This window comes from Gigantopelta aegis, chromosome 8, assembly GCF_016097555.1.
Source record: "Gigantopelta aegis isolate Gae_Host chromosome 8, Gae_host_genome, whole genome shotgun sequence".
In the NCBI taxonomy this organism is placed as follows: domain Eukaryota; kingdom Metazoa; phylum Mollusca; class Gastropoda; order Neomphalida; family Peltospiridae; genus Gigantopelta; species Gigantopelta aegis.
In genome coordinates this window covers 28790179-28808686 of record NC_054706.1, presented here as the reverse complement: position 1 = coordinate 28808686, position 18508 = coordinate 28790179, and the positions used below count along the sequence as shown (strand labels likewise).

The window sequence follows — 18508 nt, the reverse complement described above, 5'->3', positions numbered from 1 at the left end:
CTTGATTATATACGATTGAAACCAGACATTGCAGCTTTAAGTACCGCCTAGTTATGACCATATGACTCGTAGGCCTACTTAAGGCCCCGTATCCATAGACTGCCCCCTTGTGGTGTGTTCCCTTATTACGTGTTCGCTTGTGACCTTGTGACGCGCAGGGGGCGAGGCCCAGTGGTACAGCGCTCACTTGATGCGCGGTCGGTTTGGGGTCGATTCCCGCCAGTGGGCCCATCGCCCATCGCGCTATTTCTCGCTCCAGCTAGTGAACCACGACTGGTATATCAAAGGCCGTGGTATGTACTACCCTGTCTGTGGGATAGTGCATATAAAAGATCCCTTGCTGCTAATCGAAAAGTGTAGCCCATGAAGTGGCGACAGCGGGTTTCCTCTCTCAATATCTGTGTGGTCCTTAACCATTTGTCTGACGCCATATAACCGTAAATAAAATGTGTTGAGTGCGTCGTTAAATAAAACATTTCTTTCTTTCTGTCTTGTGACGCACCACATAGACAATGAACCTTTGTTTTGCTTAATAGGTGTTCCCATAAGTTGAACCCGGGGAACATGTGGCCTTGTGCACGGCACGTGTGACTTACTGACCGGGAACACAGGGAATGAGCGTACAAGTCATTTTGGTGTTAATGGTCACTTGAAACTATTATCAATATGAGTGAAGCTGAATTTATTCAGGACGTGAGAGGACATGAGCTGCTGTGGGACGCTAAAAATAAGGATTACCATGACAAACACCAGTAGTTCGGTTCATCCTTTAGTTGTAAACACATTTTTTTTTGCATTAAACACGTTTGTGATTTCCTTGATTTCCATTCTGTTCAACGTTTGTTTTATATGATAATCACGTGGTGATAAGTAGAAGTGCACACCCACAGGGAACATGCTATGGAGACAGAATGAATGAATGAATGAATGTTTAACGACACCCCAGCACGAAAATACATCGGCTATTGGGTGTCAAACTATGGTAATGCAAACAAATAAAGTGATGATCAACATCAATATAAAAAATTCAAGATTTAAAGAAAAACACAGTGTAAAGAACTGTGCAAAAACACAAATATCACAGATAGATATTGACTTTTACTCAAAACTTCAATTTTGTGCTGTATTGGCCATTCTCAAAGAGAATGTTACACCCCTGCACCAAAAGTTTGTTTGTTTTATTTAACGACGCCACTAGAGCACATTGATTTTTTATGTTATCATCGGCTATTGGACGTCAAACATATGGTTATTCTGGTCATTCTGACACTGTTTTTAGAGGAAACCCGCTGTCGCCACATAGGCTACTCTTTTACGACACCCCTGCGCGTGCTGTAACCTCACCGTGGTGCAGGGGTGTAACATTCTCTTCGAGAATGGCCAATACAGCACAAATTGAAGTTTAGAATAAAAGTCAGTATCTGTCTGTGATATTTGTATTTGTATTTTTGCACAGTTCTTTACACTGTTTTTATTTAAATCTTGAATTTTTCTATTGATGTTGATCATCACCTTATTTGTTTCCATTACCATAGTTTGACACCCAATAGCCGATGTATTTTTCGTGCTGGGGGTGTCGTTAAACATTCATTCATTCATTCATTCTTTTACGACAGGCAGCAAGGGATCTTTTATTTGCGCTTCCCATACCATGGCCTTTGTTGAACCAGTTATGGATCACTGGTCGGTGCAAGTGGTTTACATCTACCCATTGAGCCTTGCGGAGCACTCACTCAGGGTTTGGAGTCGGTATCTGGATTAAAAATCCCATGCCTTGACTGGGATCCGAACCCAATACCTACCAGCCTGTAGACCGATGGCTTAACCACAACGCCACCGAGGCCGGTCACCCCTGCACCACTGTGAGGTTACAGCACGCGCAGGCTATGGAAATTAATGCTCTGTATATACAGAGGATATCGAACACGGTAGACTGCAAATAACACTGACTCGGTGGTGTCGTGGTTACGCCACCGGGCATAAGGCTGCTGGGTACAGGGTTCGCAGCCCGGTACCGGCTCCCACCCAGAGCGTGTTTTTATGGACTCAATGTGTACGTGTAAGACCACTATGCCCTGTTATATTTATGTAAGAAATTTATCCATATCTCATTTCTCGCTCCAGCCAGTACACCACGACTGGTACATCAAAGCCCGTGGTATGTGCTATCCTGTCTATGGGATGGTGCATATAAAAAGATCCCTTGCTGCTAATCGAAAAGAGTAGCCCATGAAGTGGCAACAGCGAGTTTCCTCCATCAATATAAAATGTGTTGAGTGCGTCGTTAAATAAAAAAAATGTCCTTCATTCCTTATCCATACCTCGTAGGTATCCAGTGCGAGATAAGATGGAAGGAAGCTTTGTTTGTTTGTTTTATTTAACGACACCACAAGAACACATCGATTTATTAATCATCGGCTATTGGGTTGGAAGGAAGGAAACGTTTTACTGACTAGTATATTGTGGTCCTGAAAATTGAAATGAAAGATGATTTGTATTAAACAGTTAGATATGGTACACATGCACGTGTGTGTGTGTGTGTGCGTTCGTGCGTGCGTGCGTGTATGTGTGAAAAATAATACCTTATATACTCTATAAACCAATTTACTCTTGAAACATGTGTTAAATAATTGTACATTAAATACAAACACAGCAATTGTGAATAGTGGTTTGAAAAGATGAAAGGTATATTAATTAAGTATAACTATATCATATGCAGTAAACTGGTTGTTGTTTTTGTTAGATTCTTGTTTTGTGTTTTTGTCTTTTTTAAATATGTAAAAATAAAGTTTTAGTGTCATTTGATGATAATACTTTGCCGGTTCAACATCACTGCCGCCTGCCGCCATCTATTTTTAGAAACGGGGTCACAGCAGTGCACGTTGTGGTGCAATATCCTATTGTTCTATAAATAAAGTGCGCGCGTCACCCATACTGACTAGGTCAGAACACTCTATAGTAAATACACGATACCCTTTTAAATCGGATGACAGGTGCTTGCACCTGCGTATTGTATTAATATTGTTTGCAATGACTTCTTGAATAATTAGTACAAGTGTTATTTCAGTGCATGGTGTGGTGCAGTGTCCAATTATTCTATAAATAAAGTACGCAACACCCCGACTGCATGGCTGGGTCTATTCGGGTCACGCTGTAGTAAATACACGCTACGGCCGAACCGAGTCACGAGTGCTCATACCCTGCTTATTGTATTGACATTGACAATGGCTTCACAGATTTGCTGATTGGCTAATCTCAGGGACGGTGCTCTCATTGGCTAATTGATCACGTGACGTCCCAGCGTATTGCTGTGTGTTGTACAATCGCGGGAATGTCCCATCGCGCTATAAATAGATCACGCGTCACCCCTCAGTCGGATAGGTCTAATAAGGTCACCGTTATAAATCGTAGCGTGTGCTACTACTAGTATTTTTACATAATCTACAAGTCGGAAATTAGTTTAAGCACTAGTTTAATGAACAGTGGTCAGCATTTTTTTTCGGGACTAAATAAACTGTATTATATTGTGAAAAAGAAAGGTAAATTTGACATTAGCCTCCACCATATCTCCACCATATCAAGCAGTGGCTAGCTTCCCAAGACGCTTACTCGCTTCAGCGATCGTTGCGCTACAAATTCAAAAGAAACAGGCTCGTGGCGAGTGGATTGAATTCCCGATGGAATGTTGACTTAGTTGAGTGTCTAATATGCCCTCCTTGTTGTTGTTCAGTGTAATATATGTTATGAGTATACTCCAACATGTCACCCCTCTGATTAAACGTATTTGTTTCAATCATGATAAACATAATATTCATGATTATATAGAAAAAGAGCTTGTCCAACTCGTTATCAGTTAGTTTAAGTGTCTTTAGGCCATTTTATCATAAGCGTACGTTTTTACACTTCCTTTGATGCACGTGTACAGATGATAGTATCTTGTTGAACTGCTACTGTTAAACATTCCTGACTGTGTAAACAAAATGTAAGGGACTGACTAAGAATGCTAAACCTGATAAATACTGAATTTACCTAGTGATAACTTTTTTATTGTAATATATTGATATTATATATACAGACACAATAAATAACCAAAGACAAAAATGTTTATAGAATATATTTTATTATCCCTGTTAATCACGAATGTACAACAGGTTGGGGAAACACATTCTGTATCCACCTTACTATCCAGAAGGAGCTTTGACGGGTTCACATGTTTATTAAAAATGTACAATTTTTGACGTGGTAATATACTGAATTCCTGCATTTTCATTCATTTTCTGTATTCTTCTCTGTTCAGCGATAGCACGTTCAACCACAGCTTGGGCAGGTGACGTCACTTTTAGTTTTGGAAATGTCACACTCGGAACGCTTCTAGTGCCTCTCATGGATGATTTCAATTTCCTCTTTAACTTCGAGTCATACTTGCTTCTTTCCCTCTTCCTTTTCAACGTACTTTTATTCAGTTGTTCATGCATTATTTTACCATTGGCTCCGTTCAACTGAATAAGAATGTCTGGGTCAAATATATCTTGTGGTGTTTTATTCTGTATTTTAACCATGGTGATGTTGTCCCTACCAACGTCTGGTACAAAGTGACAATAAATTAACAATACCACCTCCTTTATTTAAAAAATATATATATGTTTATGATATTAACTTCTAAATAATCCTGGTAAAAATAAATACATACTGCTTCTGTAGTTTATCAGTACTCTATTATGTACTACCAAAACCGCCACCGATTGGTGGTGGTGGTGGTGGTGGTGGTGGTGTTGGTGGTGTTGGTGGTGGTGGTGTTGGTGTTGGTGGTGGTGGTGGTGGTGGTGGTGATGGTGTTGATGGTGGTGGTGGTGGTGGTGGTGATGGGTGGTGGATGGTGTTGGTGGTGGTGGTGCTGTGTTGGCTGGTGATTGGTGTTTGTCCGTATATGGAGGTGGTGGTGGTGGTGGTGGTGGTGTCTCGTATTGCATGCTGCTTTTCAGCAGCAGCAGCAGCAGCAGCAGCAGCAGCAATACCACCACCACCACCACCACCACCACCTCCACCAACACCATCACCACAAACACCACCACCACCAACACCATCACCACCACCAACACCATCACCACCACCACCAACACCACCAAAACCTCCACCAACACCATCACCACCAACACCACCACCACCACCAATCGGTTTGGTTTTGGTGCTGCTGCTACAGAAGCTGTAAAAGGATTGTCTTATTTTTTTTTGTCATGTTAATTTATTGTCCGTACGTTGGTATAACGAGACAGGTCATGGTGTCAACACCTATTTAAAAGATGTATCAGTGTCATATTTGCATTAAAGCTCCTTCTGGATAGTAAGGTGGATACAGAATGTGTTTCCCCAACCTGTTGTACATTCGTGATTAACAGGGATAATAAAATATATTCTATAAACATTTTTGTCTTTGGTTATTATTGTGTCTGTATATATAATATCAATATATTACAATAAAAAGTTATCACTAGGTAAATTCAGTATATATCAGGTTTAGCATTCTTAGTCAGTCCCTTAAATTTTGTTTACACAGTCAGGAATGTTTAACAGTAGCAGTTCAACAAGATACTATCATCTGTACACGTGCATCAAAGGAAGTGTAAAAACGTACGCTTATGATAAAATGGCCTAAAGACACTTAAACTAACTGATAACGAGTTGGACAAGCTCTTTTTCTATATAATCATGAATATTATGTTTATCATGATTGAAACAAATACGTTTAATCAGAGGGGTGACATGTTGGAGTATACTCATAACATATATTACACTGAACAACAACAAGGAGGGCATATTAGACACTCAACTAAGTCAACATTCCATCGGGAATTCAATCCACTCGCCACGAGCCTGTTTCTTTTGAATTTGTAGCGCAACGATCGCTGAAGCGAGTAAGCGTCTTGGGAAGCTAGCCACTGCTTGATATGGTGGAGATATGGTGGAGGCTAATGTCAAATTTACCTTTCTTTTTCACAATATAATACAGTTTATTTAGTCCCGAAAAAAATGCTGACCACTGTTCATTAAACTAGTGCTTAAACTAATTTCCGACTTGTAGATTATGTAAAATACTAGTAGTAGCACACGCTACGATTTATAACGGTGACCTTATTAGACCTATCCGACTGAGGGGTGACGCGTGATCTATTTATAGCGCGATGGGACATTCCCGCGATTGTACAACACACAGCAATACGCTGGGACGTCACGTGATCAATTAGCCAATGAGAGCACCGTCCCTGAGATTAGCCAATCAGCAAATCTGTGAAGCCATTGTCAATGTCAATACAATAAGCAGGGTATGAGCACTCGTGACTCGGTTCGGCCGTAGCGTGTATTTACTACAGCGTGACCCGAATAGACCCAGCCATGCAGTCGGGGTGTTGCGTACTTTATTTATAGAATAATTGGACACTGCACCACACCATGCACTGAAATAACACTTGTACTAATTATTCAAGAAGTCATTGACAAACAATATTAATACAATACGCAGGTGCAAGCACCTGTCATCCGATTTAAAAGGGTATCGTGTATTTACTATAGAGTGTTCTGACCTAGTCAGTATGGGTGACGCGCGCACTTTATTTATAGAACAATAGGATATTGCACCACAACGTGCACTGCTGTGACCCCGTTTCTAAAAATAGATGGCGGCAGGCGGCAGTGATGTTGAACCGGCAAAGTATTATCATCAGTCATTTCTGTAACGCAAATGCTATTACGGAAAAGATTATTTCGGAAATGACAATTACACAGCTAATGTCTTTGTATATTTATGGGTTATACGGCAATGACAGTAAATTAAAATACGCAAGAAAATAATCATACTTACATGTCGGATTAACTTCAAATTTCGTCTATCGACAAGCCACGTTTTACTTCCCAAATTTAGAGGGCGCGAACTTTGTAATGACATCATTAGCAATGTTGACAAGGGAGACTATTGTTCTGTATGTCTGTTTTATAACACAATTACGGAAATGACACGATATTGGAGGATACACGTTTGATGTATTATTTAATTGGGATTTTTTTTCATATACAAACATAGGAACTAGATTTTTGTTTTCTTAAATATTTAACAATATTAATGTAATAAATGTTTGACAAATATTTTATACATTATATAATTTTAAATGAGTGGCCGTTATTTGTATTATTAGGGTATCCTTCAGGGACATACGCTGAATATGGTTGGGTGTATTACATAGACGTTTCATTATTTAAAGATACGATTCATATTAATATCATTTTTTTTTATCGCTGAAAACGTTGCGTCATTATATAATCAAATATAATCTGTTAATGTTTATTTTTATTTTTACTTGTGTCTATTTTATATCGAGTTGATGAAGGGACACATTACGTATGGCAATAAATGAAGTAAAAATTTGAAACTTTTCAGATGAGTGTTAACATTCCTGGCATCATCTCTGTGATTGGCTTCTACCTCGTCGTCTTGGTGATAGGAATATGTGCTGGAAGGAAGACAGCCAGGTCAAGCCAGGTAGAAGGAATATTTTTGGCAGACCGAAATTTGGGTTTGATCGTCTCCTTCTTCACGCTTACAGGTAGTACCTACATACATTACACGTCTTTGGTTCTAGTTTATAGTCTATATTGATTCTCCATACATGTTTGTCTGTCTGTCTGTTTGTCTGTCTGTCTGCGTCTGTCTTTGTGTGTGTCTGTGTGTGTTTGGCTGTGTGTGTGTGTGTGTGTCTCTGTGTGTGTATGTCTGTGTGTGTGTGTATGTGTGTGTGTGTGTGTGTCTGTGTGTGTCATTTGTGTGTGTGTGTGTGTGTCTGTGTCTGTCTGCCTGTGTGTGTGTGTCTGTGTGTGTGTGTCGTCTGTGTGTGTCTGTGTGTATCTCTCTGTGTGTGTGTGTATGTCTGTGTGTGTGTCTGCGTGTGTATGTGTCTGTCTGCCTGTGTGTGTGTCTGTCTGTGTGTATGCCTGTGTGTGTGTGTGTGTGTCTGTGTGTGTGCCTGTGTGTGTATATGTGTGTGTGTGTGTCTGTATATGTGTATGTATGTGTGTGTGTCTGTGTGTCTGAGTGTGTGTGTGTGTGTGTGTGTCTGTCTGTGTGTGTGTGTGTGTGTGTGTGGTTGTTTTGTTTTGGTTTGTTTTTTGTGGTGGTTTTGGTGTTTTTGTGGGGGGAGGGTTGTTTGTTAGGTTGGGTTTTTTTTGGGGGAGGTGGGTTGGGGGGGGGGGGTATATACTCCTCATCTGCCTTGACGACAGTGCCCTCTCATTTGCCTTGGTACCCTAAACGCAAAAGCTTTCCTTCATATTTTTCATAATATATCTGTGGCAACTAGTATGACTTCAACCCTTTGGGGCGTTTTATTTTTCTCTCACATTTTTTGCTTCATAATCATAATTGAAATATATATCAAATAAGGATATGTATCTTTCGAATTTGTGTGAATTTGGGTTCTGTATCATGTATTTATTATATGGGAGTGTTCATATATAAAATATCCATCAAACGTTTGACGTCCATCCCCGCACGCCAAGGGTCCAGTTCCATATCGATAATGGACACATGTATGACTCCTCTCTTGCTGTCAATGGAAACATGTAACGGGTTTTCTCAGTAAACTAAGTGTTCACAATTATTTATCAATGTTTGACACCCAATAGCGGATGATTAAGTAACGTGCTGCAGTGATGTCCTTGAACAAAACAAAAATAACTTTGCATAGTTCCTAACAACCCCACACGCCAAAGGTCCTATTCCATATTGATACTTCTTCAGATGTGCCTGTGCCCCTATACCCCTGTATCGATACTTCAAACGTACGTGATGCTCTCAGGGGCAGGACGTACGCCAGTGGTAAAGCGCTCGCCTGATGCGCGGTCGGTCTAGGAAAGAAAGAAATGTTTTGTTTAACGACGCACTCAACACATTTTATTTACGGTTATATGGCGTCAGACATATGGTTTAAGAACGCACAGATCCTGAGAGAGGAAACCCGCTGTCGCCACTTCATGGGCTACACTTTTCGATTAGCAGCAAGGGTTCTTTTATATGCACCATCCCACAGCCTTTGATATTCCAGTCGTGGTGTACTGGCTGGAACGAGAAATAGCCCATTGGGCCCACCGACGGAGATCGATCCTAGACTGACCGCGCATCGAGCGAGCGCTTTACCACTGGGCTACGTCCTGCCCCGGTCGGTCTAGGATCGATCCCTGTCAGTGGCCCCATTGGGCTATTTTTCGTTCCAGCCAGTGCGCCATGACTGGTAAATCAAATACCGTGGTATGTGCTGTCTTGTCTGTTTGACGGTGCATATAAAAGAACTCTTGCTACTAATGTCAGACTTACCAACTGTTTGACACCCAATAGCCTATGATTAAAGTTTTTAAACTTAGACCCCCTAGAAGCCAGTGAGTAGGATCCTTAGCTTGCTAACATCTCAAATTCGCCTTTATCGTGCAAATATCTGCTACTCCGTCACATTGCACCTTGGTAAAGTTAAAGTTTAATTTGTTTAACGACACCACTAGAGCACATTGATTTATTAATCATCGGCTATTGGATGTCAAACATTTGGTAATTTTAACATATAGACTTAGAGAGGAAACCCGCTACATTTTTCCTTTAGTAGCAAAGGGCCTTTCATATGCACATCCCATAGACAAGATAGCACATATCACGGCCTTTGATATACCAATCGTGATGCACTGGCTGGAACGAGAAATAGTGCACTTTGGTAACGAACTGGGGCAGATTATAATAATTATATAATCAGGGACTGACGAGAATCTTTAATTATCAATATATTATATGAAAATAATTATTATCATATGAAACAGTCTTGCTTGGACTCGCACAAACAATAAGCGACGAAAATGCATGAAATGTTAATTCTAAACCAACCCACAACAGCAACAAGGCTATTTGTATATAATATTAAAATATTAGCATCGTTTTGTTAATCAAATTACATTTATAGCTCGGTTTATTTACATTAGTAACTAAAAAAAAAAAAAAAACCCCACTGGTAATGCTACTTTAATTGCATTCGAAAAAACTAATCTTTATAAATTGTTTTACATTATATTTCAGCAACGATGGTGGGAGGAGCGTTCATAAATGGTACAGCAGAAATAATGGCGTCCCAGGGATTTCTTTGGACGCAGGCTCCTATTGGATACTGTGTTGCGTTGTTTATCGGTATGTAATACTAGTAATAATAGTACTACTAGTAGTGGTCGTCTTCAGCCACTACTACTGTAACTGCTACTAGTACTAATATTGCTGCTGCTGCTGCTGCTGCTGCTGCTTCTACTTCTGTTGCTACTGCTATTGCTGCTATTGCTGTTGCTACTGCCATTGCTGTTACTGCTGCTGCTGCTGCTACTGCTGCTGCTACTTCTACTACTACTACTGTTGCTACTAGTACTGCTGTTACTGCTGCTGCTGCTACTTCTACTACTACGTCTGATGCTACTACTACTGATGTTACTGCTGCTGCTGCGACTTCTACTACTACGTCTGTTGCTACTACTACTGATGTTACTGCTGCTGCTGCGACTTCTACTACTACTTATGTTGCTACTATTGCTGCTGCTGCGGCTGCTGATGATGGTCATCATGCTACTACTACTACTACTACTACTACTACTACTACTACTACTACTTGATTTCTCTTCAAATAACCACGATGATGATGTTGATGATTTTCTTGTTGCTAGTACTGCTGCTGATGTGGAAGACAACGACGATGATGAAAGATTAGTATGATGATGACAATGATGTCAGGTGCGAGTGCAGGGTGGGGTTGGGATCAAAACGTCACTGCTCTTTTTTCAATGTTTGGGTTTTTTCGGGGTATTTTCAATGTTTGTTTTTTTACCGGGGTAGGATGGCCCCCTAAAAACTTCACTCGCCACAGTCTAGTCCATCCCTTGCACATGAACACAATCTCCTGGATCATGATAGAACAACCTTTCTAACAGAAGACTTTTTTCTTTTCATCGGTCTACAGGCTGGTAGGTACTGGATTCGGATCCCAGTCGAGGCATGGGATTTTTAATCCAGATACCGACTCCAAACCCCAAGTGAGTGCTCCGCAAGGCTCAAATGGGTAGGTGTAAACAACTTGCACCGACCAGTGATCCATAACTGGTTCAACAAAGGCCATGGTTTGTGCTATCCTGCCTGTGGGAAGCGCAAATAAAAGATCCCTTGCTGCCTGTCATAAAAGAGTAGCCTATGTGGCGACAGCGGGTTTCCTCTAAAAAAAACAGTGTCAGAATGACCATCTGTTTGACGTCCAATAGCCGATGATAAGATAAAAAAAATCAATGTGCTCTAGTGGCGTCGTTAAATAAAACAAACTTTACTCTTTTTTTCTTTTCTTTTCTTTTAGGTGGCATGGTTTATGGTCCAAAAATGCGACGTGCTGGTTACGTCACCATGTTTGATCCATTCCAGGAAAAATATGGCTTACGAGTTGGCGCCATTTTGTGCATCTCACAATTCCTTGGTGATCTGTTTTGGACTGCAGCCGTCTTGTCAGCTCTAGGTACAGGAATATAGCATTTAACTTGAATTCATTCTATATACAGTTAATATAATTCAGTATTAATGGTACATAAAGTTGTCGATACGACGCCGTTGTAACCAGTATAAAGAAGATTTCCTCAAATTTGTTCTTTCCTTAGCAATATGTTATTCGAAGGGATGGAAAAAGGGAGAGAGAGAGAGAGAGAGAGAGAGAGAGAGAGAGAGAGAGAGAGAGAGAGAGAGAGAGAGAGAGAGAGAGAGAGAGAGAGAGAGAGAGAGAGAGAGAGAGAGAGAATACTGTATATTTATATGTTGTTGTTGTTGTTATTGCATGTTCTTCATCTTCTTCCTGTTGATATAATTCTTATCTTTGCTGACACCAGATTGAAGAAAAGAATTGCAATTAACACAAGGGAAGCAACTCTTCGAATATTTTACAACGTTCATTAAGAGTTGTTCCCCGATGCTTATGAAATTATAATGATGTGTCAAAGGCAGTTTAAATAAAAAATGACAGTATAAAATAATTTACTTTTTTATATATCTAAAAACGGTTACATGTTTAAAAAAAAAAAATAATAATAATAAAATAAAAAATATTAATAATTAACCCCCCCCCCCAAAATCCAACAATTTCCTTCATTTCAATTATTTTCGTGCTTATATCCAATTAAGGTTCAAGCACGCTGTCCTGGGCACACACCTCAGCTATTTGTGTTGTCTGTCCAGGACAGTGGGTTAGTAGTTAATTGTTAGTGGATAGTGAGAGAAGAAGGTATAGTGGCTGTACACCTACCCATTGAGTTGTTAAAACTCGCTCTGGATGGGAGCTGATACCGGGCTGCGAACCCTGTACCTACCAGCCTTATGTCCGATGGCTTAACCACGACACCACCGAGGCTGGTGTTGGAAAAAAACAACAAACAAAAGCATAGATATTTTTTGACCTACCGATTCCATCTGTCGTTATCATCCATACAATTTATGTGCTTGGCAGTTACTATTATAATCCTATTATACTCGTGTGATCGTCGTACAGGCTCGACGATCGCCATCATCGTCGACTGGGACCAGACCATGTCCGTGATCGTCTCCGCGTGCGTGGCCATCTCCTACACGGTCCTCGGGGGTCTGTGGTCCGTCGCCTACACCGACGTCGTACAGTTGCTGTGCATCGCTCTCGGCTTGGTAAATAGAGAATAATTCATGAGTGGTCGTTAGATACCATTTATCTCAGAACGAGTTGTTTTAAAGGCATACTGTCACGGATTTAAGAACCTTATTTCTCTAAAAATGAATAATAAATAAAAATTACATTAATTGTTGGAAACCAAATCTAGCTATCGCATCACCTTAAATGAACCATGATGGAGTGAAATCCATGTCAACCCTCTCGGCAATTTTAGTTTTTGAATTATGGATCATTGCCATAATTCAATTATTTTTTGCAAAATATCATTAATAAATGGAGTATGGTGGTTATAAAGATGGTTGAATAAAGTACATTTAGGGACAAATCAAATTATTTTTGTTCAGGTAATACTTTGTTAGACCATTAAATAGGTCAGTGGTCTGTGACAATGTGGTCTGTGACAATATGCCTTTAAAATGTATCTAACGAGCGAAAGCGAGTTTGATACGTTTTTAAACAATGAGTTGTGAGATAAATGGCATCTAACGGACACAAATGTATTATTCTATTTCTTACATATCCTCAAACAAACAGGTTTTTTGACGAAATGTTATTTACAGTCGTTGCACTTGTAGCTAACAGACCCATGATTGTCAGGTTAACTATACGTCACAATGTAATCGATTTCTATCATATAGGTTTTCATTGGATGTATAGCAGTGGTGACCTGGTCATCACCTAGGAGCAGCCAGTCGTATGTCTTGACATTGTTAACACACGTACATGTGTAAACAACCATGTGTTATAAAAAATAACGCATGATGTTCTCACAAACGGGTGTGTAAGAACTATTACTACTCCCCTACCTGTCCGTCTGCCTGTCTGTTCGTCCGTCTGTCTGTCCTTCTGTCTTCATATAGTTTTTCGGATGTGGGTTTTTTCCACAATCCCTTGAGATATTGAGTTAAAATTTTGTGTACAGCTTTATTATGTTCTGTTACAAATCAAGTTTTAATGTCAAGCGATATACCTATTTTTATGGCTTTTGAACTTAGGTCATAAGAAAAAGTTGTTGGGCCCGGTAGGGGACATGTATTGCTTTACCCATTTTTGACGGAGTTATGGCCACATGTGTTCGAGACAGGGGGCGAGGGTGGGGATGGGGTGGCTGGAGACAGCTGCCCCCCCCCCCCCCCTCCCAGTGCTGGAGCAAATCCTCAAATTCGGGCAAAAACGATAGAGATATTCTGACAATTTGTTCTAACCTGAGACCTTTTTACACTGTATTTTCATCATTCTACCCTCAAAATTAGTTGCAATCCATATAAAAATGCTTAGTGATTCCTTTATAAACCTATATGGATGTTTGGGTAGTTATGCTAATATGAAACCTGTTAATTGGAAGTTATAACTGTCCTTCCCTGGCAACTGCTGCCAAAATTGCAATTTAGGGATTAAGGACTGGAATGGAGGAGAAAAAAAATTTGGTTTTGGCAACCAGCTCTATTTGCGACTAATTCATTTCCTATTTAGGTCTAACGTAAACAACTTTATTTTTAAATTCTAATTGTAAATTTAGTTATTATTATACATTAAAACTAACTGTGTTTCTTCTTCTTCTTCTTCTTCTTCTTTCACTTCTAATTCAAATTGTAAATAACATAGCCTTATTACCCCACCAACCCCCGTGTCTTGGACACATCCACCGGGGAATCTCGGACAATGTGCCCATGACAGTCGTGCCTGAACCTTCAATGGATGTAGGCACGAGTCGAATGGTTGATTGATTGATAGATTAATATGAAAACATTTTGTTATCCAAATTCGGGCATTTTCGTTTAATTCGCTCAAAAACCAGCCTGCCCCCTACAAAAATGCCTATGGTTTTGACTCTTGAACTCGGGACATTTGAAAATTAGTTTTCCGGACTTGTTTTTGGCAATGCCTCAAATTATTGAGTTAACATTTTGTGTATGGCTTTATCATAATCTGTTACAGATCAAGTTTTAATTTCAAGGCGATATATATATATATATATATATATATATATATATATATATATATATATACCCATTTTGTGTGGTTCTTGAACTTAGGTGATAAGAAAAGTTCCTGGGCCTGGCAGGGGACATTAATGCTTAAGTAGTACTCTTACAATGCTTGTTAAAGTTGAGGGGTTTTTAACGACACAACAAGAGCACACTGATTAATGAATGATCGGCTTTTAGATGTCAAAACATTCGATAATTCAGACACAGACATAATTCAGAGGAAACCCACTACATTTTCCAATTAATAGTATCAAAGGATATTTTTATATGCACACTCCCATATGGTATATACATGATACAGAACCCAAATCTACACAAATTCTAACATTACATATCCTTATTTGATATATATTTCAATTACGATTATGAAGCAAAAAAATCAGACAAAAAATCCCAAAGGGTCGAAGTCATACAACTTGCCTCAGATATATATATATATTATTAAAACTGTGAAGGAAAGCTTTTGCTTTTAGGGTACCAAGGCAAATGAGAGGGCACTGGAATCAATGCAGATGACGAGTGCATCCCTAAAAAAAAAAAAAAAAAAAAAAACCCCGCCCCCCCAATCACAAAAAACCCACCAAAAACCCCCAACCCTAAACCCCACCACAAAACCCCACATAAAATCCCACAAAAAACACACACAAAAAAACACAAAAGACTCAACCCAAAAAACAAAGAAACAAAACAAAAACAAAACAAAACAACCACACACACGCACGCACGCACGCACGCACACACTCCAAGCAAAATATCCATCACAGAGTACGGGGATACCTGTGCAACTTCACGGGTTATGTATGGAGGAGTGGGGACTGGAGGTTGGCATATAAAATATGGAAAACATTTTGTTGTTTCACAATTATGAAAGGTAAATCTATATTTTGAGATAGCTCATGTTATCAAAAGTCGATTTTGTTTTTCAATGTACCACCTCCCCTTACTTTCGGTGACGTTTGGCAGATTTATCGTGTATAGGCTCTATTATAACTGTGTAATTTTGTATTAATATTATTAATATTTCCAGTTTCTAGCATTTCCGTTTGCCCTGGAGCACCCGGCAGTAGATCTAAGTCGTATAGAAGATACGTGGGTCGGACATCTGGAAACAAAACAGATCGGTGTCTTTATCGATATATACGGCCTTCTCATGATGGGTGGTATACCATGGCAGGTATGCTATTTTTGTATCATAGGAGGGATGGATGTATGGATGGGTGGATGGATAGGTGGGTGGGTGGATGGATGGGTGGGTGGATGGGTTTTGGATGGGTGGATAAATAGATAAATGGATGAGTGGATTATTTGGTTTGGGATTTTAGTTTTTTTTTGGGGGGGGGTTTGGGGGGGGGGGGGTGCATGAGTGTATTGATGTTCCAATTATGGCTTATAATCGAAAATTGATCTGTTGCGCTATAGGTTTATAATCGATTGACGCTGAGAAGGCTAAGTGTAATTGTCGCTACAATTTACCGGTATATGATACAATTGATGTAAACTTTTCTTTTCTTCTTTTCTTGTTTTTTTAACGACGCATTCAACATATTTTATTTACGGTTATATGGCGTCAGACATATGGTTATGGACAACACAGATTTTAAGAGGAAACCCGATGTCGCCACTACATGGGCTACTCTTTCCGATTAGCAGCAAGGGATCTTTTATTTGCGCTTCCCACAGGCAGGACAGTACAAACCATGGCCTGTGTTGAACCAGTTATGGATCACTGGTCGGTGCAAGTGGTTTACACCTACCCATTGAGCCTTGCGGAGCACTCACTCAGGGTTTGGAGTCGGTATCTGGATTAAAAATCCCATGCCTCGACTGGGATCCGAACCCAGTACCTACCAGCCTGTAGACCGATGGCCTAACCATGACTTGATGTAAAGATGCTGGGATTTGGCTTTGTTTTCATATGTGCATCAAGAAAATAAATACCGAATATGTATTAAAGATAAAATTAGCAAAATCTTGGGTTTGTCCACGTGAACACGAAAATAGGGGGCGGGACGTAGCACAGCGGTAAAGCGCTCACTCGATGCGCGGTCGGTCTACGCTCGATTCCCGTCGGTGGGCCCCATTGGGCTATTTCTCGTTCAAGCCAGTGCAGCACGACTGATATATCAAAGGCTGTGGTGTGTGCCATCCTATTAATGGTAAAAATATAACAGGTTTCCCCTCTAAGACTATATGTCAAAATTACCAAATGTTTGACATCTAATAGCCGATGATTAATAAATTCAATGTGCTCTAGTGGTGTCGTTGAACAAAACAAAACAAACGAAATTGGGAGTATGGTAATAATAATTAATATCCGTCTTATGTTCCTATGATTCTAATACAGCGTATAATCGAATGGTGATCGATTGGTGTAAATCGATTATTACCGATGATCGATTGTGAAATACTAACCGATTCCCAACACACGGGGAGTGGGTTAAAAAGACGGACCCGTTCCCCACCAGTTATTTATTCATACAGACAGCAGCTTAAAGGCGCGTTTGCAGGGCTTTGTGCAGGTGGGTGGGTCTAACCTCTGGCAAATGACGTTTTTAGGGAGTCGAGTATGCTTCCCGTAAAATATATTTTAAAAGAAAGACCACCACCCCCCACCCACCCCCCAACCCCCCACCCCCCAACCCCACCCCCCAAAAAAACCCCAAAAACATTAACAAAAAACAACAACAAAAAACCCAAACACCGCTGCACAGGCGCGCCTGGCTTACTTAGAAATAATATCTGTTGATATTTAATTGAAGAAACTTTGATTTCATTTCCTTTCTCTATTTTACACAAAGGTATATTATCAACGAATCTTGGCCTGCAAGACTCCGTTCAGGGCTAAAATCTCATCAATGGTGGCTGCCGTCTTCTGCTTGGTCTTCGCCATTCCGCCGTCCATTATGGGACTTGCAGCATCGGCTGCTGGTACGTAAGGTTCTTTTATCGAGGCAGAAATTCACACACCTGAAATGGTGTTAGGCGAGCAATCACTTGAAGTTTCAATTAAAGGCGAGTGTAGACGAGAGTGCGAGCGATCACCCGCCTTTCCTGGCGAAGACTGTATGGTGAACACCAAATTCTAGAGTCGTCATTAGTAACACATGTGGCTAAAACTGCCTTTAAAGTGAATCAAAAAACTAAAGTGGGGATTACAATTCTAGTTTCAGACATGTTGGACTACCCTAGTTCCACACACAAACTGTTATCCGAATTTTAGTAGGGGCCCCACACATGTTTCAAGCACAATGGTAGCTGGTTCCTAAAGACTAGAACGAAAGAAAGAAAGAAGTGTTTTATTTAACGACGCACTCAACACATTTTATTTACGGTTATATGGCGTCAGACATATGGTTAAGGACCACACAGATTTTGAGAGGAAACCCGCTGTCGCCACTACATGGGCTACTCTTCCGATTAGCAGCAAGGGATCTTTTATTTGCGCTTCCCACAGGCAGGATAGCACAAACCATTGCCTTTGTTGAACCAGTTATGGATCACTGGTCGGTGCAAGTGGTTTACATCTACCCATTGAGCCTTGCGGAGCACTCGCTCAGGGTTTGGAGTCGGTATCTGGATTAAAAATCCCATGCCTCGACTGGGATCCGAACCCAGTACCTACCAGCCTGTAGACCGATGGTCTGCCACGACGCCACCGAGGCCGGTCCCTCCTAAAGACTAGTTTAAAATAAATTACAGGAATTTACTAGCCAGATGGGTCAACAGATGTTAGACTCAGTCTTTAAAGTCATACTATCAGCAATATTTTTTAATTTGTAA

At 40.3% G+C, this 18508-nt stretch overlaps 1 protein-coding gene across 1 annotated transcript in view; it reads left to right on the top strand.

The window, feature by feature from the left end:
- LOC121379289 (high-affinity choline transporter 1-like) overlaps positions 1 to 18508 on the top strand; it is a 34558-nt gene that overhangs the window by 12129 nt on the left and 3921 nt on the right. The window contains exons 2-7 of the mRNA XM_041507836.1: positions 7430 to 7595; positions 10103 to 10210; positions 11409 to 11564; positions 12585 to 12733; positions 15756 to 15902; positions 17527 to 17656. Of these exons, the coding sequence (XP_041363770.1) occupies positions 7430 to 7595; positions 10103 to 10210; positions 11409 to 11564; positions 12585 to 12733; positions 15756 to 15902; positions 17527 to 17656 (856 nt within the window). The remainder of the gene's footprint in view (positions 1 to 7429; positions 7596 to 10102; positions 10211 to 11408; positions 11565 to 12584; positions 12734 to 15755; positions 15903 to 17526; positions 17657 to 18508) is intronic.